At 36.8% G+C, this 25,661-nt stretch overlaps 1 protein-coding gene across 8 annotated transcripts; it reads right to left on the bottom strand.

Annotated features, from left to right (window-relative positions):
* Nucleotides 1–1,543: 1,543 nt before the first annotated feature.
* LOC112794785 (uncharacterized) lies at nt 1,544–16,390 on the bottom strand. Of its 8 annotated transcripts, none has more exons than XM_072235486.1 (7): nt 16,077–16,356; nt 14,787–15,975; nt 13,264–13,362; nt 8,418–8,868; nt 8,064–8,190; nt 2,485–2,592; nt 1,544–2,388 (listed from the first exon to the last, which is right to left on the bottom strand). In XM_072235486.1, exons 4-6 carry the CDS (start codon nt 8,864–8,866, stop codon nt 2,548–2,550), a joined length of 621 nt encoding a protein of 206 aa, XP_072091587.1. In that variant the 5' UTR covers nt 8,867–8,868; nt 13,264–13,362; nt 14,787–15,975; nt 16,077–16,356; the 3' UTR covers nt 1,544–2,388; nt 2,485–2,547. The 8 variants fall into 8 exon arrangements, 6 of the variants coding, with proteins under 6 accessions (XP_072091587.1, XP_072091589.1, XP_072091588.1 ...); XM_072235488.1 differs by lacking the exons at nt 1,544–2,388; nt 2,485–2,592 and adding an exon at nt 6,994–7,568 and having other exon boundaries at nt 14,787–14,857; nt 15,870–15,975; nt 16,077–16,320; XM_072235487.1 differs by lacking the exons at nt 1,544–2,388; nt 2,485–2,592 and adding an exon at nt 6,994–7,568 and having other exon boundaries at nt 14,787–14,857; nt 16,077–16,390.
* Nucleotides 16,391–25,661: the final 9,271 nt, after the last annotated feature.

The following is a 25,661-nucleotide window of genomic DNA, read 5'->3' as shown; positions in this document are numbered from 1 at the left end:
GACTACTTCTATATGATGCAAGATTCAAGGCAGCATGTGACTCTTCCTGACACAATAGCACACATTTCATTACATGCCTTAATCTCATCCATATTTTGTGCGAGTCACAGGATTAAGAAAATCATTAGAGGATTCTGAAAGTAACTCACTTAAGATCTTGTTATTGCAATCATAAATTCCTAAACATAAAGAGGCAATCTCATAATTAAACTTTTACCTCTCCAGCCACAAGGAAGAGGAACTTGTGATAAGCTAAGTTTCTCTCGACCAATTTTATGACCCCGACAAGTCCAGCGAGGACCACCAACGCTGCTCCCTACAACAAAGTAAAGGGAATTGTAAGAGATAATCATTGGTTAACAAAATAGGAGAATTGGTTAGAGAAGTTTAAAATCACAGGTTAGGCTTGAAATTAAGAAGTTCCATTAGTCATCATCTATACTAAAAATAATATAAAATCCAAATAATTTATCAAGCATGTTAAAGAAGAAAATAAAGAAAGAACAAAAATGGAGATATGGAAGAAGCATGATAAGCCAGGGCCTAAGTTATGATTGTGGTCAACCTAAGTTTGAATGAAATCTTTTGATGGTTGAGGTTCATTATATGATGCCAAAGACTAACTAACCTCCCATTCATGCTCAAGCAAGCCGGAAGATAAATAAAGCAAACCTGCTACTAAACTTAAAGCAAACTGCACCATGAATCACCATCAACCTTAGAAACTGCAACAAGGTTAGTTAGACAATGCATTAACCCTGACATGAAAAAATGTTAACAATGTAATCTAGAACCACAAATTTGCAAGTCATGCTAAATGGAGCATAAATTATTTTAACTTTTCAATATCAAGTGAATCTAGCAAAGATTAAGCTGGAATTCACCACAAAAAATAAATAAATAACTTGGTCACCACAAAAATTAAACTGCTTTCAAGTTGGTTGAGCACGAAAGTACTAAGCAACAGAGACTACAAGAAACGTCGTTAAAATCAACGGCCAAATCGACGGCTAAGCCGTCGATAATATTGAAATTCGACGGCAAAATAGATGGCGGAGTTCGTCGCTATAAAGCTTGTTGATTTTTCAAAATGCTAATAAAATCGACGGCTTGCCTGGCCGTCGATAATAATTTAAAAAAATCGACAACAAGGCCGTCGATATTATGAGTTTGATAATTTTATATTCTTACTAAAATCGACAACAAGGGCGTCGATATTATTATATAAAATCGACGTTACTGCTGTCGATATTTGATACAAATAAAATCGACGGAACCTTTGTCTATAATATGTTTACTAAAATCGACAACTTTACTGTCGATATTGGATCCAATAAAATCGACGCAGTTGCCGTCGATTTTATTATTCATATACCGACAAATTCTATGTCTGTATTTGGATTTGCTTGTCTATTTTAAAATTAAAAAGTGACAACTATTCCGTCGATTTTAATAGATATGTTTTAATTATTTTTTTATTTGAAAAATAATAAATAATTAATGCAAATAAATATAAAAATAAAATTTATACATAATATAGATAACAAGACAAATAAACTTTTAAATATAAAAATAAAATTTATACAAAATATTAGATAATAAGTTTATAAACTTATCAAAATAATAAATAATCCTCTAACATAAAGACTCAAGACAAGATAAATAACTAAACTTAGACTTATATTCGTTTAAATTGCAATCTACTAATAATACAAAATATTCCAAGTAAAGTAATTAAATAACCTACTCATACTCGTCTAAATAATCATCTGAGTCATCAAAATCGTCAGAATCATCCTCCTTTTGAGAACTCTGTGGTTGTCCTGGTCGCTGCATAATAGGTGGGAGTTTTCTACCTGAGGCTGGGGTTGGGACTGGGGCTAGAGTTGTGCTTTTCTGAGAGCTTGAAAAAGTAAAAGGAGGAGGTGGGGGAACACGTGATCCAAAACTACTAGAACCCATGGCCCTCACATACTCAGTCAAGCTGCTCAATTGATGACTAAACTGATCCATCTGTGAGTTACTGGTGTTGAGATCCTCACGCAAGGATTCAACTGTCTATTGCTACTCTCTTTTCTCCCTTTGGTAGCGGTCTTCAAGCTCTCTATATTTAGCGGCATGTTGTTCAACTTCCCTATTGAGTATTATGATTCGTTCTCTAAGATCCAAAACATCAGCGCTGGTGGTCGTGGTTGGCCCATCAACTCGAGGCCGCACCATAGAAGAGTCCCTTACCTCACCCATACCATATACCTTACCTCTTTGTTTTCCACCCACTATCTCAATCCATATGCTTTCCTCAAAGACAGGCGGTGGATCAGTTACACCAGTCTCTATAGCAGCCTGCCGCTCTTGCTTAGCCTGAAACATACGCTCTTGAAATATATCCTACAATGAGGAGAAATGATTGATAAACTACTATAAGTATTAATAAGGCATAGCAATTAGATAACAAAATAGTTACAATTAATAAAGGTAAGTTACCTTTGTCTTTCGAGAGTGTTCTTCAACCCATTGAGTCCTATCCTCTTTACGAGTATGAGTGTGCTAAAAAAACTCATCCATATGTGATGGTTTTCCAAGCGAATGATTCTACATAATGAGAGAAACAATATGACACATTATCACTGATTGAGGAAAAAAATTGCATATAGTACTGTTGCATAATGAGGAAAAAATAATTAAAAAGCAGAATAAAAGCAAAAGCATAATAGAACAAGCTCATTTTATTTAGAACCTCAATGGGAGACGTGACAATAAGAAGCTAGACATGGTTTAATGGACTTCAAGATCACAATCAGTGGTTAAAACTCACATTTAGTTGCAACTTAATAATCTATCAAGCTCATTTTGTTTCAATAAATCATAACACAAGCAGAAATAACAGCATGCAGGGTATGGACAAGGGATTATAATTGATGAACCATGACCTTTAAAACTCAGATATTCCAATAAGAAAAATTATAAATGAAATAAATAAGGTAAACAAACATATTAGAATTGCTGTGAGTTTTTTCTTACTTGTTTGGCCTTAAGAAATTTTTAGAACAGCAAATATCAAAGTAAAGATTGTCTTTAAGTAAAAAAGAGGGTTCTATAAGCAACTTACCAAGCGTAATTGATGAGCGGATAATTTGTACGCTTTTTGGCATTGTTTTTAGTATGTTTTTAGTATGATCTAGTTAGTTTTTAGTATATTTTTATTAGTTTTTAGTTAAAATTCACTTTTCTGGACTTTACTATGAGTTTGTGTGTTTTTCTGTGATTTCAGGTATTTTCTGGTTGAAATTGAGGGACCTGAGCAAAAATTTGATTCAGAGACTGAAAAGGACTGCAGATGCTGTTGGATTCTGACCTCCCTGCACTCGAAGTGGATTTTTTGGAGCTACAAAAGCTCAATTGGCGCGCTCTCAACGGCGTTGGAAAGTAGACATCCTGGGCTTTCCAGAAATATATGATAGTCCATACTTTGCCCAAGATTTGATGGCCCAAACCGGCGTTCAAAGTCACCCTCAGGAATTCCAGCGTTAAACGCCGGAACTGGCACAAGAATGGGAGTTAAACGCCCAAACTGGCACCAAAGCTGGCGTTTAACTCTAAGAAGAGTCTCTACATGAAAATGCTTCAATGCTCAGCCCAAGCACACACCAAGTGGGCCCGGAAGTGGATTTTTATGTCATTTACTCATCTTTGTAAACCCTAGGCTACTAGTTCTCTATAAGTAAGACATTTTACTATTGTATTTTCATCTTGGGACATCTAGTTCTTAGATCAGATCTTGGTTCTTCTGGTTCCCTCTCTGGGACCGAAGCCAATGATCACTCTTGTTCTTATGTATCTTCAACGGTGGAGTTTCTACACACCATAGATTAAGGTGTGGAGCTCTGCTGTACCTCGAGTATTAATGCAATTACTATTGTTCTTCTATTCAATTCCGCTTGTTCTTGTTCTAAGATATCACTTGTTCTTCAACTTGATGAATATGATGATCCGTGACACTCATCATCATTCTCACCTATGAATGTGTGACTGACAACCACCTCCGTTCTACCTTCGACTGTGTGAATATCTCTTGGATTCTTTAACCGGAATCTTCGTGGTATAGGCTAGAACTGATGGCGGCATTCAAGAGAATCCGGAAGGTCTAACCTTGTCTGTGGTATTCTGAGTAGGATTCAATGATTGAATGACTGTGACGTGCTTCAAACTCCTGAGGGCGGGGCGTTAGTGACAGACGCAAAAGAATCACTGGATTCTATTCCGGCCTGATCGAGAACCGACAGATGGATAGCCGTGCTGTGACAGGGTGCGTTGAACATTTCCACTAAGAGGATGGGAGGTAGCCACTGACAACGGTGAAACCCTTGCTTAAGCTTGCCATGGAAAGGAGTAAGAAGGATTGGATGAAGACAGTAGGAAAGTAGAGAGACGGAAGGGAAGGCATCTTCATACGCTTATCTGAAATTCCTACCAATGAATTACATAAGTATCTCTATCTTTATCTTTATGTTTTATTCGTTTATCACCATACCCATTTGAGTTTGCCTGACTAAGATTTACAAGGTGACCATAGCTTGCTTCATACCAACAATCTCTGTGGGATCGACCCTTACTCGCGTAAGGTTTATTACTTGGACGACCCAGTACACTTGCTGGTTAGTTGTGCGAAGTTGTGTTTACGCCATGGTATTGAACACCAAGTTTTTGGATTCATTACCGGGGATTATTTGATTTGTGAAAAGTATTGATCACAATTTCGCGCTACCAGTAATCTCGCTTCTGGAAAGGTGGTGCCTCCTGTAGTGTGAAGGGAAGTACCTCGAGTTGATTTCCTGGCAGCTGTATTTCTCGCCTGTAATTGTCTATATGCATCAGTGTTCCAATGTCTCATCAATTCACCAAGAACTTCTGGTGGGATCCAATATGGACGGGCACCTTTTTTGCGAATGGCATGGAGCATACCTCGCAAGCGCTTGGCATCCCTAAACCTCCAAGCTTGATAGATATCATCCTCCTCCGTATCAATAATGTCAAAGCATTTCTATTTAAAAAAATCACAATTTACAATATCACTTAAAATAAATGTTAAAATTGTTGAGACAAAAACACTGCCAAACTAACTAGTAATATATCACATACCATAAAAGCTTTGACAGTAGTGATGTGCTTATATATTGTTGAGATAGAAACACTGCCAAACTAACTAGTAAGTATACTACTAGTAATATATCACATACCATAACATTCCTGCTCTCTCAAGTAAGTCCCTAACATACTTAGATTGAGTGATGTGAATATCATGATCAGATAAGATATTAAATTCTAAGCCTATGAAGAAATTAACACTGCCTAGATCTTTTAATGCAAAAAAAGACTTTATATCAGCAATGAGAGTGCAGAATGTAGAATCATTATCACATGTAATGAGAATATCATCGACATATGCTAAGATATAGATTGTAGAGTATGAATCAAACCTTATGAATAGTATAATCAGGTTTAACATTATTTAGGTATCTTCCTAAAATTGTTTAGGTAAATCAGCAGTAGCAAGTAAAGCAAGGCCAGTTTTAGCAAGTAAAGCTTTCTTTAAATGTGGCAGTGAGGAAGGTATCTTTTCAAAATTCTTTAGCATTATCTATTTATATACGCTTGAGTTTACAACCAGTTTCATTTTCCATGAGATTCTTATATTGCATTAAGATTTGTAAGAACTGAGATATAGAGTAAAGTAAATATAAACAAGTATACCTTGTGTCAGCATCAACTATACTAAGATAATATTTAAATTCTCTAGAGGGTCCCAAAATGTCAAGAACGACTAGCTCAAGGGGTACAGAATATGTAGTAGTAGAAAATTAAAACTACCCTAATACTAGAAGAAGCGTTTGTGCAACATGTCCCAGGATCAGAGCAACTAAAAAGACTAGCTCTTTTTATTCTTTTTTCACATCATAACTACCCTAAATGCCCTTTTGGGTTATTGGGTAGACACATAGACATATATGACATAAATTCAATATTCATTAGATAGAACTTATCAAAACTATTTTCATTATTAAGCAGAAGAAACCTTTATTTATTATGTCCTTCCATTTTTGTCATGCACAAATAACTCCAATTCATGAATCCAATTGAGTTATTCACCATCTCTTTCTGGAATATTCATTTATCATGTGTGTAATTCCAATTCTTATATATAAATTAAAGTCTAAAATGGACAACTGGTGCACAAAATTGCAATCACACTTTTGCAATCCACACAACTAACCAGCAAATGCATTGGGTCGTCCAAGTAATACCTTACGTGAGTAAGGGTCGAATCCCACGGAGATTGTTGGCTTGAAGCAAGCTATGGTTATCTTGTAATTCTTAGTCAGGATATCAATTATAATTATCAATTTGAATTACGAAAAATAAAAGAGCATAAAATAAATAATTGTTACTTAATAATGGAGAATATGTTGGAGTTTTGGAGATGCTTTGTCCTCTGAATTCCTACAACATAATAATTTCTTACATGCAAAAGTGCAAAGTTCCTTCCATGGCAAGCTGTATATAGGGTATCACCGTTGTCAATGGCTACTTCCCATCCTCTCAGTAAAAATGGTCCAAATGCTCTGTCACAGCACGACTAATCATCTGTTAGTTCTCGATCATGTTGGAATAGTATCCATTGATCCTTTTGCATTTGTCATCACGCCCAGCAATCGCGAGTTTGAAGCTCGTCACAGTCATTCAATCCTTGAATCCTACTCGGAATACCACAGACAAGGTTTAGACTTTCCGGATTCTCATGAATGCCGCCATCAATTCTAGCTTATACCACGAAGATTCTGATTAAGAGATCTAAGAGATACTCATTCAATCTGATGTAGAACAGATGTGGTTGTCAGGTACACGTTCATGGATTGAGGAAGGTGATGAGTGTCACGGATCATCACCTTCTTCATGGTGAAGCGCGAATGAATATCTTAGATAGGAACAAGCATGTTTGAATGGAAAACAGAAATAATTGCATTAATTCATCGAGACGCTGCCAAAAGGTACAAATTTCAGATCTAAAAATGTCATGAGATACAAAATAAGTCTCTAAAAGTTGTTTAAATACTAAACTAGTAACCTAGGTTTACAGAAAATGAGTAAACTAAGATAATTGGTGCAGAAATCCACTTCTGGGGCCCACTTGGTATGTGCTGGGGCTGAGACTTAAGCTTCTCACGTGCCTGGGCTGTATCTGGAGTTGAACGCCAGGTTGTAACCTGTTTCTGGCGTTGAACTCCAACTTGTAACCTGTTTCTGGTGCTGAACGCCAGACTACAACATGGAACTGGCGTTAAACGCCATTTTATGTCATCTATCTTTGCGCAAAGTATGGACTATTATATATTTCTGGAAAGCCCTGGATGTCTACTTTCCAACCCAATTGATAGCGCGCAAATTGGACTTCTGTAGCTCCAAAAAATCCATTCCGAGTGCAGGGAGGTCAGAATCCAACAGCATCAGCAGTCCTTTTTCAGCCTAAATCAGATTTTTGCTCAGCTCCCTCAATTTCAGCCAGAAAATACCTGAATCACAGAAAAACACACAAACTCGTAGTAAAATCCAGAAATATGATTTTTGCTTAAAAACTAATAAAATTCTATTAAAAACTAATTAAAACATGCTAAAATCTACATGAAATTACCTCCAAAAAGCGTATAAAATATCCGCTCATCAACAACCTACTTTCTCTCACCAAAGTCATATGTGTATACCATGTTGCTAGCTTTATCTCTTTCTCATTATCATTCTTTTAATATTTTTTATGTAATCATTCTATCGAATGAAGAGAAATCAAAAGCTGATGATCCAAATGAAAGCAAAGCAATAATGTAAAATCAAAATCCATATATAAAAAAGCAAAATACATTGATGAGTGTAAGCAATGCATGCCAGTAGCATTGAGTCCTAAACTAACCAATCCAAGCCTTTAACTATGGTAACAAAAATGAAAGCACTTGGTGTAACATGTGGATTGGAGCATAAATTATTCATAAGGAGCATAAGGAGATAGAATTTACCCTCCACTCAGTCCACCATATTTTTCGAGTATCATCATCTGCCTCATCAAAACTCAGCCAAGGCTTGTTGTAGTTTTCCCTAAAAACCTGAGAAATACGCTTCAATCCAGGCTTAAGTGGGTGCCAACTACATCAAAAATCAAATGACACCATTTAAATATATGGATCTTGGACACAGGAAACAAATAGTTAAGCTAGCTTTGATAACAACTAAAGGAACTAAGAAGATAGGCATATCGAATCAAAGCAAATAGTTAAGCAAATATTTTCATTAACAAATATCCAACTAAACAAATAAAAGCACACCATTTAAAGTGCATGCTTAGTTCATAAAATTTAAAGCAAATAACAAACCATTTGGCACCATCATATCTAAGCTTCGGAGCACTTGTGCTAGAGTGACCAGTGATAGTGGATGTTCCTTGACCCTGAGCATCTTGAGTACTATTAGATGTGGTTTGTCTTTCCCCACAAGATCCTGCTCGACTGGGAGCTACAATAGCTGGATCACTCTGCACACCATGTGAGGCAGTGTTGGAAGGTTCATTGGCTTGTTGAGTGCATGATCTTGGCACACCCGGAGTAGGCATCATGTGTATCTGAGGCTCCTGACGGGAGGGGGTAGTAGTAGCAATAGATGGCGGTTTCCCATTGGTCAGAGCAGTCATGTCGGATGATGACCCAACGAGAGAGTATGGATCCGCATGCAAGTCAAGGGGATGACCAGTAGAAAGCCTAGGCCTCCCCTTTCGACCTCGGCCACGGCCACGGCCATGACCGCGATCTCCGTCTCTACCAACCATATCTTGTACACGTTAAAATAAGCAAGTTATTATCCAGAACATAACCGATACAGGATATATGAATTAACAAATTAACAAATTTATTAGAAATATGCAATTAAAGTAAAATCAGCTAGTAGTGTCATTAGCTAGTAGTAAAATGCTTTTGCGGATTTGAATTCAGTAAAAAGTAGGAAGAGTATGAAGAGTAGGAAGGAAAATGCATGGGAAGGAAGAGTAGGAAGATGAGAAGAAAATGCATGCTTCAAAGTTTAAAGGAATCAATGGCTGCATGATTTTTTACAGCATATACTAACCCTGCACTGCCAGCTCATTGAAGCAGCAGCAAGAAGAGGAGTATTAGCTATTGAAAGAAATAAAATAACTGAAGCAGCAGCAGTAAGAGGAGTATTAGCTATTGAAATTTTCCATTTAAATCCTTTTTTAAGTTTTAATTAAGGCTATTTTTCATACATAAGTGAAAATAAATACAAGGCAATAGCAAAGAAAAATTTGTTCCTCCTATACATAAACACTCGTCCCTTTGGACCAAAATCAAAGTGTAAATGGCAATAGAAAAGTAGTATGAAATCAAGTTACAGCCAAATCAACATAAAGAGAAGAATTTACCAACTCCTACTTGATTCTAATCTTCTATGAAACAGCAACAAATATTTAAAATATAATTTATTTAAAAGTAAATTAACAAATTTGCAAACTAAGAATTTACAACTAAAACCTCAATCCGAGAATTCTGAACTTCCATCATCATCAATGTAAGCATCATCGTCCTCCTCATTATTTACATTAGGAACCTGGAGGTCAGCTACTTGAAGTTGTATCATATCAACATCTCCTGACGTAGATGCTAATGATGGTGAAAACTCGGTTTCTGAAATGATCCTAGCATGTGGAGGCTCATCATTCTGATACACCTCGTTTTCATATTCATTTTATGCCTCCTCCATTATTTTTCGTGATTTACATGTAATCACAACCTTCCAATTAGACTTACAGCCTTGTGGATATGGCATGTAATACACTTGTCTAGCTTTTTGCACAAGGATGAATGGATCGTAACTCCCATTTCTCCTAGTGGGTAATACTTCAATTATTTTGTAGTCTTTGTATCTACGTGTTCCTCGAGTCCCATAAAACAAGACTATAAGACTTGGATATTCAACAATCAAAATCTCTTTAAGAGTGTCGTACCAATCAGATGCATCATTCCCTTCATCACCTTTAACATATATGCCTGTATTATCTGTCTTCTTTCCAGATGCATGCTCAGGAGTATGAAATCTATACCCGTTAACCTTGAACATACCAACACTCGTGGCCCTAGTTTTTTGCCCGAATGCTAAACTCAATAAATGAGGACAAGTTATGCCATTATTGGGATTTTTTACCTGATTTTGTCAAACAAAATATAGTATTTAGAAAAACAAGATTTACTTTGACATATTTTGATACAGTCAACAAAATGTAAAAAGTTACATGCTTATGGAACCATGATGGAAAGTTGGATAAAGAATTATTGCTCCCATGAATCTGCTTGTATTGACTTCTAAATGTATCGACTTCAGGACAATTTTCAACAAGATATGTAAGTGAGCGGCTTTTATTTCCATACTAGTTAACCATCTGTCTTTGTTGGCTCCCCCAGCAATACCCGGTTGATCAAAAATAGAAAGGGTAGGCTCAGATGAACTTACACCACCATCATCATTCCGATTTAGCCTTATTCTCTTAGACATGACATGTGGCTCAAAGTAATAAGAACAATAACTTGATGTCTCTAGCTAAGTATGCTTGACAAATTGAACCCTCTACTCTAGCCCGATTCTTCACTGATCTCTTATACGTGCCTATTTCACGCTCAAATGGATACATCCACCTATACTGAGCTGGTCCACAAACACGTGCCTCATATGCCAAATGAACTGGTAGATGCTCCATTACGTTGAAAAAGGCAGGTGGAAAAATTCTTTCTAACTTGCACAAAATAACAGGAATATTAGCTTCCATTTGTACAAGATCGCTAACCCGAAGAGTAGATGAACAAAGGTCCCTAAAATATTGACTTATTTCGGTCAACGGTTTTCACACGTGGTCTGGCAACTCTTTGAAGGCTAACGGAAGCAAACACTCCATAAATACATGACAATCATGAGTTTTCATCCCAAACAATTTTCCTCCCTTGACATCGACACACCTTTGTAAATTTGAAACATATCCATCTGGCATTTTCAACTTTTGTACCCATTTACAAACATTTTTTTGTTGTTGGAGTGTCAAGACATAGTTGCCCTTAGGCTTTGCCTAATGACCTTCGCGTACCTGCACCACATTCAAATATGGTCGCTTACAAAGCACAGCCATGTCTAACCTTGCCTTTTCATTGTCTTTTGTTCTTTCAATATCCATAACGGTATTCATTATGTTATCAAAAATATTCTTCTCAATATGTATTAGATCCAAACAATGACGAACCAAATGATCTTTCCAATATGGGAGATCCCAAAATATACTCCTTTTGGTCCAATTGTGTTCCACCCCATATCCGCTTAATCTCACTTGTCCTCTTGTGTCAACTATTTTAGGATAGTGTCTAACTCTTTCCCAGACCTGTTTGCCACTAAGTCTAATAGGAGGTTCTTCATCCTCCTCAACATTCTTCTTAAAACCAACTTTATTACGCCTATAAGGATGACCTTCAGGTAAATATCTCCTGTGACAGTCAAACCACGAATTCTTTCTGCCATAATCTAACCAAAAGACCTTGGTATCCTCCATGCATACTGGACACGCTAATCTCCCCCCATACTCCAACCAAACAACATTCCATAAGCAGGAAAATCGTTAATTATCCACATTAATGTAGCCTTTAACTGAAAATTCCTCTTGCTATGAATGTCGTATGTTAGGACGCCTTCATCCCATAACTCTTTAAGTTCATCTATCAATGGTTGAAGATAAACATCAATTTTTTCTTTGGAATTTTCTTTTTCAGGTATGATGCACGTTAGGAACAAAAAAGGGTCTTTCATACACATATGAGGTGAAAAGTTATAAGGGGTAACTATAACAGGCCAATAAGAGTACGGTATGCTAAAATGAACATTAGGAGAAAACCCATCAGAACAAAGTCCAAGTCTAACATTACGCGGTTCGCTTGCAAAATGAGGATGCTTGGTATCAAAATGTTTCCATGCTTCACCATGGGAAGGATGTGTCATCACGTCGTCATTTCTGCGATTTTGGTGATGCCACAACATATGAGGGGCAGTACTCATTGATGCATACAATATTTGTAGCCTTGGAATCAATGGCAAATAATGCATTCTTTTATATGGCACCTCTTTATTTTTTCCCTTCCTAGGCTTAAATCTCTGCTCCCCACAAAATTTATATTGACTAAGATCTTTGTCCTCTTTGTAATATATCATACAACCATTGACACAACAATCTATCTTAACCTCCTTAAACCCAAGTTGGGAAACAATTTTTTTAGCTTCATAGTAATCAGCAGGAATTTCATTTGGAGTTGTTTGTATTTCTCTAAACAAAGTTGTCCACTGGTCAAAAGATCCCTGGGATTGGTTTCCCTCTGATTTTATACTCAGCATCCTACTAGCAAGTGACAATCGTGAATGGATACAATTTTCTCACAAGGGTTTACTAACTGAATCTAAGAGGTCATAAAATCTCTTAGCATCTTGATTTGGTTCCTCCACTGTTGGTTGCATGTACATGTGAAACTCAGGTTGCAAAGCATCAACAACCATCTCATGATAACGATCAAAATTTTCTTCCCATGTAACACCACCTAATTCAGAGCTACTTTCAATATCTTCTTCTATCCTAATTTGATTCTCTGTGGGTATCTCTTCTCCATGCTCTATCCAAACCCAATAATTAGGTTTAAACCCATGAGTATATAGATCAATCTTAATGTCAATCAACTGTTTAAACGTTCCACATTGACATCTGGCACATGGACACCTAACTAAACCTCCTCTGAGAAATTCATGAGTTCTAGTACACACATCCACAAATTCATTTACCCCTTTAATAAAACTGGGTTTAAGACCCCGCCTCTGATCATACGTTCTATCATACATCCAACTTCGGTTCTGGTTTTCCATTATTAATGAATTTAATTTCCTACATATCAAAAGGATAATATTCACTTTTTAATTTTTTTATTCAATGAGAAACCACAATAAATTAAAATCTTATCATCAATATAATTTATACTTTCACTATGAATGATTTACACAAACAAGCATACATAAGTAAGTATAGATAAGCATGCATAATAATTTAACAGAGATAATAAAGATAAAGATAAAGATAAAATAAAACTCAATAGTTTAACAGTGATAATAAATAGATAAAAAAGTAGAAAATTAAACCTTGAATAGCTTTTCTGGGAGTCTTAAACTCTACCAATACTTATGATAGTGTAAATGGATGCCACTGGAACTTTGATAATACTTGTGACTATGTCAACCCTGCCAAAAAAATATATATAGGCACATCAACACTAAAAACAATACATAAAAGTCTTCTAAAACTTGAATATAAAAACACTTGTTCACTCAACAATTAATCATATATTTATAATATAATTATTCTCCAGCAAGAACAATCATTTTTCAGAATGACAATACCAATAAAAAAATATTTCTCTAGGCAATGTTCTCTCTCTCTCTCTCTATATATATATATATATATATATATATATATATATATATATATGAAAAAAAGAATGGAGAATTCAAATTTTATTTTGTACATGTAACAACTTATTATTCAATAATAAACTTTTAAATAGAATTTAAATCCGCAATAAATTAACCCTCAATAATTAAGTTTGTATTTAATTTATTATATTTTTTTACTTTCTTTCTATTTATTACTATTAGCATGCATGAATAATAATTTCAAATTTTCAACATATGCATGCAGGCACTTAGATTCTATGAAAGCGATGGTGTAACAGTGATAGGCATAACAATTCAGAATAGTCAACAAATGCATCTAAAGTTTGATTCATGCACAAATGTTCAAGTTTTTTATATCAAAATTTCATCACCTGCTAATAGCCCCAACACATATGGAATCCACTTGCAAGAATCCCAGAATGTGCTCCTCCAAAGCAGTACACTTGCTTGTGGTAATTTTCATGCATTCAAATATTTTAAAGTGTATATACCATTTAAATTTGAGTAATTTTAGATAATCAATTTTTTGCGGCCAATATTAGCTAAGTTTTTAAAATTAATTTACTTATCTTAAATTGACTAATGTTGATTAATTAAAATTTATTGGTGCATATAAGTCATAAATATAATACTAATTTATAGAGTTGCACTTCAAGATCTTTCAACATTCCATTCAACAAACAGTTACACACTATTTCACTTTAGATTAAAAAAAATGCATTGAATTAAACATAATGCATTTAATCTTATTGTGCTGTGTTCATTGGCATTTTATGCAGGCATTACATAACCAGCCCAGAATGTTCATGTTACATTTTTAACATAATAATTTCATTTTAGAGCATGTTGACACCATATCTAAAAATATTATGTACAAACTAACTACATTCTAGTGTATTCAAGACAAACTAGACAAAATTTGAACAAGTGGATCAAGATTTGTGTGGTTAAAGAAATAAGAAAGCTGCTTCAAATGTATATGCTATTGTTAGAAAATCAAAATATAAAGTTAGGAACAGGGTATTGCCATTTGAAACAGGGCATAGTTAGTTTCAATAATACTATGAAAAATATATGCTGACTAATAATAATGGAGGGAAAACACACAGCCTTATCTTCTTAGTATTAAATGGTATATCCCAAAAAATATGTAAAGTAGAAGAAAGAGTTAAGAACCAAGTCCTGGGAGCCTATTTTAGGCCGTATATTACCTTGTTAAGGCTGCAGATCAGATTTGAACCCTGCTGTATGAAACCTTGTGGTTTGCTCCATGTATACATACCTTTTCATGTAACTCACCATTTTAAAAGGTATTGTCAAAATCAAATTGACATAATTTTCACCCTCTATTAAGAAATTAGACATGTGACACTAACAAACATACAAAACATGAGCTAGTAGTCTTAATTAGTCAATCATGCCATGCACCTTCCCGGGCCGAATGAATATAATGATATATATTAATTGCTGCTACAATGAAAATATTTCACTCTAATATAGGGGGCTGCTAGTAGGCATGACCTATGTGTACCATACTCAAGATTTAGACATGTTAATTCATAATCAGTTTTCCATGTATGAGTTTAGTCTTGATTATTTAATTATATGTATGGAATATGCATTAATTTTTACTGCAACCTTGCATGAATTTTTTGTCAAGCCAAGTAGATTTAGCTGCTTAATCTTTTATTAGTTGTATATAGGTAGCACAAGTTCTTAGCGTGTTCCTAGGCAATTAGTTAAGAAAGAAATACAATACATTTTTTTTCAGTTGGTAACGCCTAAAGAGGGTGTTATAAAAATGGATTTGGAATTTCATATCAACAAACAAGCTCAGAAAATTGGTGATATCCCAAGAAAATGTCAAAAACAATGCACACAAAACTCTTGTCTCTTCTCTATTCCACCATAACAATAATCCTATGCCTTATATCACAAAGTCATTCAAAAACCCATAAAGATGATACCAATGCCCTCATTGAAATAAAAAGAGCCATTGACTCAAACTCAGTGTCCCAAAGTTCATTCCTTTATAACAGCACTTTGTCCTTAGACAACACCTCAAGTAGAGTAACAGCACTTGATCTTGACACAATTGGTTATGAAGGGTTCTTAACCCCAGCCATTGGGAACTTAATAGAACTAACAGTTCTCAACCTCAACAACAACAAATTAAAAGGCAATTACCAGAATCACTTGGAAATCTAAGGAAACTAATAAGGATCACAATGTCATCAAACTTCTTCACAGGCAAAATCCCAGAGGAAATAACAGGGCTGAGAAGCTTAACATACTTGAGCCTTTCAAGGAATGGATTTGCTGGAAGAATACCAGACCTCACCGGACTCTGGCAACTCAGCACATTAGACCTTAGCTTCAACCAGTTCTATGACAATCTTCCTATCAGTAATGAAGATTGTACTTAACCCTAATTCAATTCCAGCAGTAATGAAGAGAAAGCGAAGTCAACCAAGAAGACCAGGAAAGAAATTAAAGAATACCTAATATAGCTTGAAATTTGTGAATGAATTGAAGCATGCAGATCCAGAGGCAGAAGTAATAGCTCTATCTCCAAAGTCATTGATGGCGACAAACCGTTTCGTGTCCAGAGGGACCAGAATCTGCAGCTGCACCGGCGAGAGCACAACCTGCCGTGGAAACTTCGGCAGAGGGAGAAGGAGGAGGTGGTGTGGAAGAAGGTGGAGCGGAAGAAGGGGAATTAGGTTTCTAAACTTTGGGGGAATTGCGTTTCTAGACGCGGGTGTTATGATTTTTAGTGATAAAAATCGATGACACTCATGTCGATTTTAATTTTATAAAAAAGCAACATCTATTACGTCTATTTTATATATTAAATCCACATCATCTATTTCATTTTAGAAAGAGATCTAGACTGTTCAAATTTATCGACGATAATGTTGTCAATATTTGAAATAATAAAATAGACGGCTTCTGCGTCGATTTTAAAATAAAAGCATTTTCGACTTCTCGTGCGTCGATAATGTGACGATAATAGGAAAAAAATTAATGCACCATATAAATATCGACGACCTTGCTGTCGATTTTAATATTTTATTTTTTTTAGTAATATCGACAGCAAGCCGTCAAAAATTATCGACGGCAGAAATAGCCGTCGATTTTTTACGTCGAAAAAAAATGCTTTTTCTTGTAGTGAGAACAGAACACAGCATATGTTACCTCCCAATTCACATTTATTTTCTAAATTTGAAACTAATGGCCCTAGTGGTAAAAACAGCAGTTACATTTTGTACCTTGCATCAGCAATAACCTGGACCTTAAAGTTGCCACCATGCAAGTCATAGAAGACAAGCTTGGAACCTGAAGGGCATTTAACCATGTCCCGGCCTAGAATTCAAACATACAAAATAAGAAGTTATAAATTAACAAAAACAAACCATAGGAAACACAATGCCAAGAATTAGAAGGTGGGGTAGTACCAGACAAAGAGACAGAGACATCTTCAAGGTGCTCCCCCTTTTCCAATGATTCATATTTGTCAATGTATTGACTAATTGACATGGTCACAGAGAACTTGAGTGGGTATGGGTTAATCCCTTTAGCCTTCTGATCCGCAAGGTACTTGAGCCTATTCTCAAGGTATTGTTGCACCCAAAAAGATCTAGAATATTTCAGAAAATCAAATCACTATTGAAAAGCATTGTAGTGCTGCAATGGAACTTATAGTGGGCTTCATATCTTCATCATCAGCAGATGCAGGCTTGTTAGCTTGAGCATAAATTCCCTTTTTCTTGTTACATTCTTTGGAGCATGAAACCTCAGCAAAATTTGATTTCTCAATAAGAATGAAAGCTCAATTGTCAAAAAACTCATACAAATAAATATCCTAGTTCAGTTCATGGAAACCTTTGCATAAGTTTTCAATACGACAAAACTAGTTGCTTGCAGGTATTCTCAACTAAAGAAGTATATCAAATCCGTCATATAAATGCAATCAGTCCTTACTAGTATTAGTGTTCCTATTCTGTGGTAAGAAATTATACAATGTACCACAAGAATTCTCTTTAAAATAAATATTATCTTTAAATATCATGATCGAGTGACCAATGTCTTTCTGTTTAGATGTGCTTATTTGAAATACATAATTATCACATAAATTAAAATACAGAATATGTCATATATAATTCACATCATTGAAACTACGAAATTTAAGTCCAAAACTAAACAAAAACAAAGTAGGAACAAATCCTCACCTTAATGACTCAGAACGACATGATAATCAGTTCCACAAGATTTGATATATAACTCCGAACGCAGCTTCAATCGAAGCTTCCAGAGTCTCCCGCTCGCTCGCCTTCCAAATCTACTTAGCCAGCAACACCGAGTCTGTACCCAAACCGTGCTCTGAGCACTTCAAGCCATTGGAGCAAAAGCAGAACCAGCCGCAGAACCCGCTGGTGCACGAAAATTACACTCACACTATGTAATTTTGCAAACCTAACCAGCAAGTGCACTGGGTCTTCCAAGTAATATCATACGTGAGTAAGGGTCGAATCTCACGGAGATTGTTGGCTTGAAGCAAGCTATGGTTATCTTATTATTCTTAGTCAGGATACCAATAGGGTTCTTTAGTTTCAATTGTAAAAAGTGAAAGGGCATAAAATAAGTAATTGTTACGCAATAATGGAGAATATATTGGAGTTTTGGAGATGCTTTGTCTTCTGAATCCCTGCAACATACTGCTTTCTTACTTTCAAACAGGCAAGGCTCCTTCCATGGCAAGCTGTATGTAGGGCGTCACCGTTGTCAATGGCTACTTCCCATCTTCTCAGTGAAAATGGCCCAAATACTCTGTCACAGCACGGCTAATTATCTGTCGATTCTCGATCATGTCGGAATAGGATCCATTGATCCTTTTGCGTCTGTCACTACACCCAACACTCGCGAGTTTGAAGCTTGTCACAGTCATCCAATCCCTGAATTTTACTCGGAATACCACAGATAAGGTTTAGACCTTCCGGATTCTCAAGGATGCTGCCAATGGATTCTAGCTTATACCACGAAGATTCTGATTAAGGAATCTAAGAGATACTCATTCAATCTAATGTAAAACAGAGGTGGTTGTTAGGCACACATTCATGGGTTGAGAATGGTGATGAGTGTCACGGATCATCACATTCATCACAGTTAAGTACGAATCAGTATCTTAGATAGAAACAGGCGTGTTTGAAGGAAAAACAGAAATAATTGCCTAAATTCATCAAGACGTTGCAGAGCTCCTCACCCCCAACAATGGAGTTTAGAGACTCATGCCGTCAAAAAGTACAAAGTTCAGTTCTAAAATATCATGAGATGCAAAATAAATCTCTAAAAGTTATTTAAATACTAAGCTAATAACCTAGGTTTACAGAAAATGAGTAAACTAAGATGGATAGTGCAGAAATCCACTTCTGGGGCCCACTTGGTGTGTGCTGGGACTGAGACTTGAGCTTCTCACGTGCCTGGGCTATTTCTGGAGTTAAACGTCAGGTTGTAACCTGTTTCTGGCGTTCAACTCCAACTTGTAACCTGTTTCTGGCGTTCAATGCCAGAATGCAACATGGAACTAGCGTTAAACGCCAGTTTACGTTGTTTATCTTCGGGAAAAGTATGGACTATTATATATTGTTGGAAAGTCCTGGATGTCTACTTTCCAACCCAATTGAGAGCGCGCCAATTGGACCCCTATAGCTCCAACAAATTCATTCCGAGTGCAAGAAGGTCAGAATCCAACAGCATCAGTAGTCTTTTTTCAGCCTGAATCAGATTTTTGCTCAGCTCCCTCAATTTCAGCCAGAAAATACCTGAAATCACAGAAAAATACACAAACTCATAGTAAAGTCTAGAAATATGAATTTTGCCTAAAAACTAATAAAAATATACTAAAAACTAACTAAAACATACTAAAAACTATATGAAATTACCCCCCAAAAGCGTATAAAATATCCGCTCATCACAACACCAAACTTAAACTGTTGCTTGTCCTCAAGCAACTAGATAAATAAAATAGGATAAAAAGAAATCAAGAAGCAATAGTATTTTAGAGTTTTAAGTGAAGCTCAGATTCTAATTAGATGAGCGGGACTAGTAGCTTTTTGCTTCTGAACAGTTTTGGCATCTCACTTTATCCTTTGAAATTCAGAATGATTGGCATCCATAGGAACTCAGAATTCAAATAGCATTATTAATTCTCCTAGTTTAGTATGTTGATTCTTGAACACAGCTACTTTATGAGTCTTTGCCGTGGCCCTAAGCACTTTGTTTTCTAGTATTACTACCGGATACATAAATGCCACAAACACATAACTGGGTGAACCTTTTCAGATTATGACTTAGCTTTGCTCTAGTCCCCAATTAGAGGTGTCCAGAGTTCTTAAGCACACTCTTTTGCTTTGGATCACGACTTTAACCACTCAGTCTCAAGCTTTTCACTTGGACCTGCATGCCACAAGCACATGGTTAGGGACAACTTGATCTAGCTGCTTTGGCCTGGATTTACTTCTTTGGGCCCTCCTATTCATTGATGCTGAAAGCCTTGGATCCTTTTCACCCTTGCCTTTTGGTTTAAAGGGCTATTGGCTTTTTCTTCCTCTTTTGCTTTTTTTTTCACTGCTTTTTTCTTGCTTCAAGAATCAATTTCATGATTTTTCAGATCAGCAATAATATTTCTCTTGTTCATCATTCTTTTAAGAGCCAACAATTTTAACATTCATAAAATTCAATATAAAAAATATGCACTGTTCAGGCATTCATTCAGAAGACAAAAAGTATTGCCACCATATATAAATAATTAGAATTTTCCTTTTTAAGAACTCGAAAAAAATATTGCCTCTTTATTCTAAAAATCTACTATTTTATTCATGTTTGATGATGATAAGAAAAATAAATTATAGCTTAATTGGAGATAAAATCAAAATAGTTATACTAATTACTACTACTCATATATAATTTCTAAGGTAAATTCCTATAAGAACAACTATCACATAGTTAAAGCTAAGATTTTGACTCAACAACCTTTATTTTGGGAGGTAGATGCTCCTTTAATCTGTGGGGTGGTTGGCCCTTTAAGAGATAGCCTCTGATGCTTCAGTTGCCTCAGTTCACGCCCTTGCTCCTCTTGTTCCTTAAGCAGTTTGCAAAGCATGCTATTTTGATTTTGCTGTTCTTCCTTTAATTGCTCCATAGCTACTTGCAACTTGGTGACAGATGCTTCAAGACGTTCCCAGTATTCAATTTGAGGGATTTCCAGGAGGAACTCCTGTGCTCTCCTCTTGATGGGGTCGTCTTGCACCTATTGTCCTTCTATTGACTTTTTGGTGATTGGTCGCTCAACTGAGATATACTCGGTTACTCCCATCTTCACCCCAGCATCTTTACATAGCATAGAGATTAGGCTTGGATAAGCTAAATTGGCATCTTTGGAATTCTTGTTTGCAATTGTGTAAAGTTCACAAGAAATCAGCTGATAAACTTCCACTTCTTTTCCCAACATAATGCAATGGATCATTACTGCTCTTTTGATGGTGACTTCAGAGCGGTTGCTAGTGGACAGTATAGAATGCCCAATGAAGTCCAGCCAGCCTCTGGCGACTGGTTTGAGATCTTCTCTCTTGAGTTGATTTGGAACACCCTTTGTGCTGGTTGTCCACTTGGTTCCAGGGAGGCACATGTCCTCTAGAATTTCATCCAAGCCCTTATGTGTTCTCATCATTCTCCTATTAAAGGAGTCTGGGTCATCTTTCAGCTGAGGTAGCTTAAAGATCTCCCTGATTTTGTCAGGATGAAGGTGAACAATCTTTCCTCTGACCAGAGTTTGATAGTCATAGAAGGCGGCTCCAGCTAATCTCTGCCTGTCTGCTTGCCACAGATTAGAGTAGAATTCCTGAACCATGTTCCTTCCCACCTTTGTCTCAGGATTAGCTAGGATTTCCCAGCTCCTGTTTCGAATTTGCTCTTGGATCTCCGGATATTCGTCTTCTTTCGGATCGAATTTAACTTCTGGGATCACTGACCTTAGACCCATTATTTTGTAGTAATGGTCTGAATGTTCTTTGGTTAAGAACTTCCCTTGATTCCAAAGTAGTTTTGGAATATTCTCTTTCTTGCCACTTGGATGTTTGTTTTCCCTTAGGAGCCATGATCTTAGTGGGTATGGCTTAATGATCACGGATAAACAGACCAAACTTAGAGGTTTGCTTGCCCTCAAGCAAAAAAAAAGGAAAGGAGAGGGATAGAAGGAGAGCCAATTCCGAATGGTGGAAGAGAGGAGGGAGGCCGAATGTGGATTTAAGGGGAGGGAGGGTGGGTTTTCGAAAATTTTGAGAAAGATAAGATAGAAGATATGATTTGTGAAAGATAAGTATGATAGAAAAAAGATGTAATTTAAAATTGAAAAGTTATGAAAGATATTTGAAAAAGATAAATTTGAATTTTTATTTAAAAAAATTGAGATGAATTTGAAAAGATAATTGAGTTTTAAAAAAAAATTGAAAAGAAGTTGGATGGGATTTGAAAAGGATTTGTATTTATGAATTAAGATACATTTGATATCTTTGAAAAAGGGTTTGAAAAATTAGGATTAAAATTTTTGGAATTGAAAGATGAGAGTTTGTAACATGTTTATGCAAGAAATCATGAATTGAAACATGAAAAATGGAAAAAATTTGAGTTGAAAACGAATTCACCTCCTCCCCACAATCCTGGCGTTAAACGCCCAAACACTACATGTTTTGGGCGTTTCACGCCCATTTGTAGCTTCTCTTGGGCGTTTAACGCCCAGTTGTTGCTTCTGGCTGGCATTAAACGCCAGGAACTCCTTTGTCACTGGGCATTTTTTTGAACGCCCAGGACGCTGTAAATCTGGCGTTAAACGCCCAGAAGATGCTTCTTTTTGGCGTTTAACGCCCAGAAGATGCTTCTTTCTGGTGTTTAACGCCCAGATGGCTATCTCTACTGGCGTTGAATGCCCAGTAGATGCTTCTTTTAGGCGTTCAACGCCCAAAACAGCTCTTACTGGCTTTTTCACACCAGTGAGCTTCTTTTTGCTGTTTTATCCTCTGAATCCTTCTGTAACTCTGTATCATTCACTGAAATGTATTATCTAATTTAAAATTAAAATTACAAATAAATTAAACTCATGACAGGGTTGCCTTCCAGCAAGCGCTTCTTTATTGTCTTTAGCTGGACTATTACTGAGCTTTAATCAAGTCTCAGTTTTGAGCATTCTTGCTCAAAATTGCTTTCAAGATAATGTTTGACTCTCTGTCCATTAACAATGAAATTTTTGTTAGAATCATTATCCTAAAGCTCTACGTAACCATATGGTGTTACACCTGTAATCACATATGGTCCTCTCCACCGGGATTTCAATTTCCCGGGGAATAGTCTGAGCCTAGAATTAAACAGCAGAACTTTCTACCCTGGCTCAAAGACTCTGGATGACAGCTTCTTGTCATGCCATCTTTTTGCTTTCTCTTTGTAAATTTTTGCATTTTGGTGCACGAAATTGTGATCACTACAACTTCGCACAACTAACCAGCAAGTGTACTGGGTCGTCCAAGTAATAAACCTTACGCGAGATTGTTACCTTGTAAATCTTAGTCAGGCAAACTCAAATGGGTATGGGTGATATACGAATAAAACATAAAGATAAAGATAGAGATACTTATGTAATTCATTGGTAGGAATTTCAGATAAGCGTATGAAGATGCTTGTCCCTTCCGTCTCTCTGCTTTCCTACTGTCTTCATCCAATCCTTCTTACTCCTTTCCATGGCAAGCTTATGCAAGGGTTTCACCGTTGTCAGTGGCTACCTCCCATCCTCTCAGTGGAAATGTTCAACGCACCCTGTCACGGCACGGCTATCCATCTGTCGGTTCTCAATCAGGCCGGAATAGAATCCAGTGATTCTTTTGCGTCTGTCACTAACGCCCCGCCTTCAGGAGTTTGAAGCTCGTCACAGTCATTCAATCATTGGATCCTACTCAGAATACCACAGACAAGGTTAGACCTTCCGGATTCTCTTGAATGCCGCCATCAGTTCTAGCCTATACCACGAAGACTCTAATCTCACAGAATGGCTGGCTCGGTTGTCAGGCGAGCACTCGGTTGTCAGGCGATCAACCATGCATCGTGTATCAGGAATCCAAGAGATATTCACCCAATCTAAGGTAGAACGGAGGTGGTTGTCAGGCACACGTTCATAGGTGAGAATGATGATGAGTGTCACGGATCATCACATTCATCAAGTTGAAGAACAAGTGATATCTTGGAACAAGAACAAGCGGAATTGAATAGAAGAACAATAGTAATTGCATTAATACTCGAGGTACAGCAGAGCTCCACACCTTAATCTATGGTGTCTAGAAACTCCACCGTTGAAAATACATAAGAACAAGGTCTAGGCATGGCCGAATGGCCAGCCTCCCAAAGAGGGTTCAATCTTAAAAACATGATCAAAAGCTCTCAATACAATAGTAAAAGGTCCTATATATAGAGAACTAGTAGCCTAGGGTGTACAGAGATGAGTAAATGACATAAAAATCCACTTCCGGGCCCACTTGGTGTGTGCTTGGGCTGAGCATTGAAGCATTTTCGTGTAGAGACTCTTCTTGGAGTTAAACGCCAGCTTTTATGCCATTTTGGGCGTTTAACTCCCATTCTTGTGCCAGTTCCGGCGTTTAACGCTGGAAATTCTGAGGGTGAATTTGAACGCCGGTTTGGGCCATCAAATCTTGGGCAAAGTATGGACTATCATATATTGCTGGAAAACCCAGGATGTCTACTTTCCAACGCCGTTGAGAGCGCGCCAATTGGGCTTCTGTAGCTCTAGAAAATCCGCTTCGAGTGCAGGGATGTCAGAATCCAACAGCATCTGCAGTCCTTTTTAGTCTCTGAATCAGATTTTTGCTCAGGTCCCTCAATTTCAGCCAGAAAATACCTGAAATAACAGAAAAACACACAAACTCATAGTAAAGTCCAGAAAAGTGAATTTTAACTAAAAACTAATAAAAATATACTAAAAACTAACTAGATCATACTAAAAACATACTAAAAACAATGCCAAAAAGCGTACAAATTATCCGCTCATCACATTTTCGAAAGCATTGAGTCTGAATTCCTCTAGCTCATTTAATTGGAGCAATCATTTTTCTCCAGCTAACTTGGCATCAAGGTTTAGGAATCTGGTTGCCCAGTAGGCCTTATGTTCCAGTTCCACTGGTAAGTGACAGGCTTTTCCATACACAAGCTGGTATGGAGAGGTCCCTATAGGAGTCTTGAATGCTGTTCTGTATGCCCACAGAGCATCATCCAAGCTTCTTGCCCAATCCCTTTTACGGTTAATCACAGTCTGTTCCAGGATTCTTTTAAGTTCTCTATTAGAGACTTCAGCTTGCCCATTTGTCTGTGGATGATATGGAGTGGCCACCCTGTGGCTAACTCCATATCGAACCAAAGCAGAGTAAAGCTGTTTATTGCAGAAATGGGTGCCCCCATTACTGATTAGTACTCTAGGGATACCAAATCTGCTGAAGATGTGTTTCTGGAGAAATTTTAGCACTGTCTTAGTATCATTAGTGGGTGTTACAATAGCTTCCACCCATTTGGATACATAATCCACTGCCACCAGAATATAAGTGTTTGAGTATGATGGTGGAAAAGGCCCGATGAAGTCAATACCCCATACATCAAACAACTCAATCTCCAAGATCCCTTATTGAGACATGGCATAACTGTGAGGCAGATTGCCAGATCTTTGGCAACTGTCACAATTAAGTACAAACACTCGGGAGTCTTTATAGAGAGTAGGCCAGTAGAAGCCACATTAGAGGACTCTTGTGGCTATTTGCTCACTTCCAAAATGTCCTCCATACTGTGATCCATGGCAGTGCCAGAGGATCTTCTGTGCTTCTTCTTTAGGCACACATCTATGGATTACTCCATCTGCACATCTCTTGAAGAGATATGGTTCATCCCAAAGATAGTACTTTGCATCTGTGATCAATTTCTTTGATTGCTGCCTACTGTACTCTTTGGGTATGAATATCACTGCCTTGTAGTTTGCAATG

The sequence above is a fragment of the Arachis hypogaea genome, chromosome 4 (assembly GCF_003086295.3).
Source record: "Arachis hypogaea cultivar Tifrunner chromosome 4, arahy.Tifrunner.gnm2.J5K5, whole genome shotgun sequence".
In the NCBI taxonomy this organism is placed as follows: Eukaryota; Viridiplantae; Streptophyta; class Magnoliopsida; order Fabales; family Fabaceae; genus Arachis; species Arachis hypogaea.
Note: the sequence above shows the minus strand (reverse complement) of the source record. Positions and strands in the feature narration are given on the sequence as shown.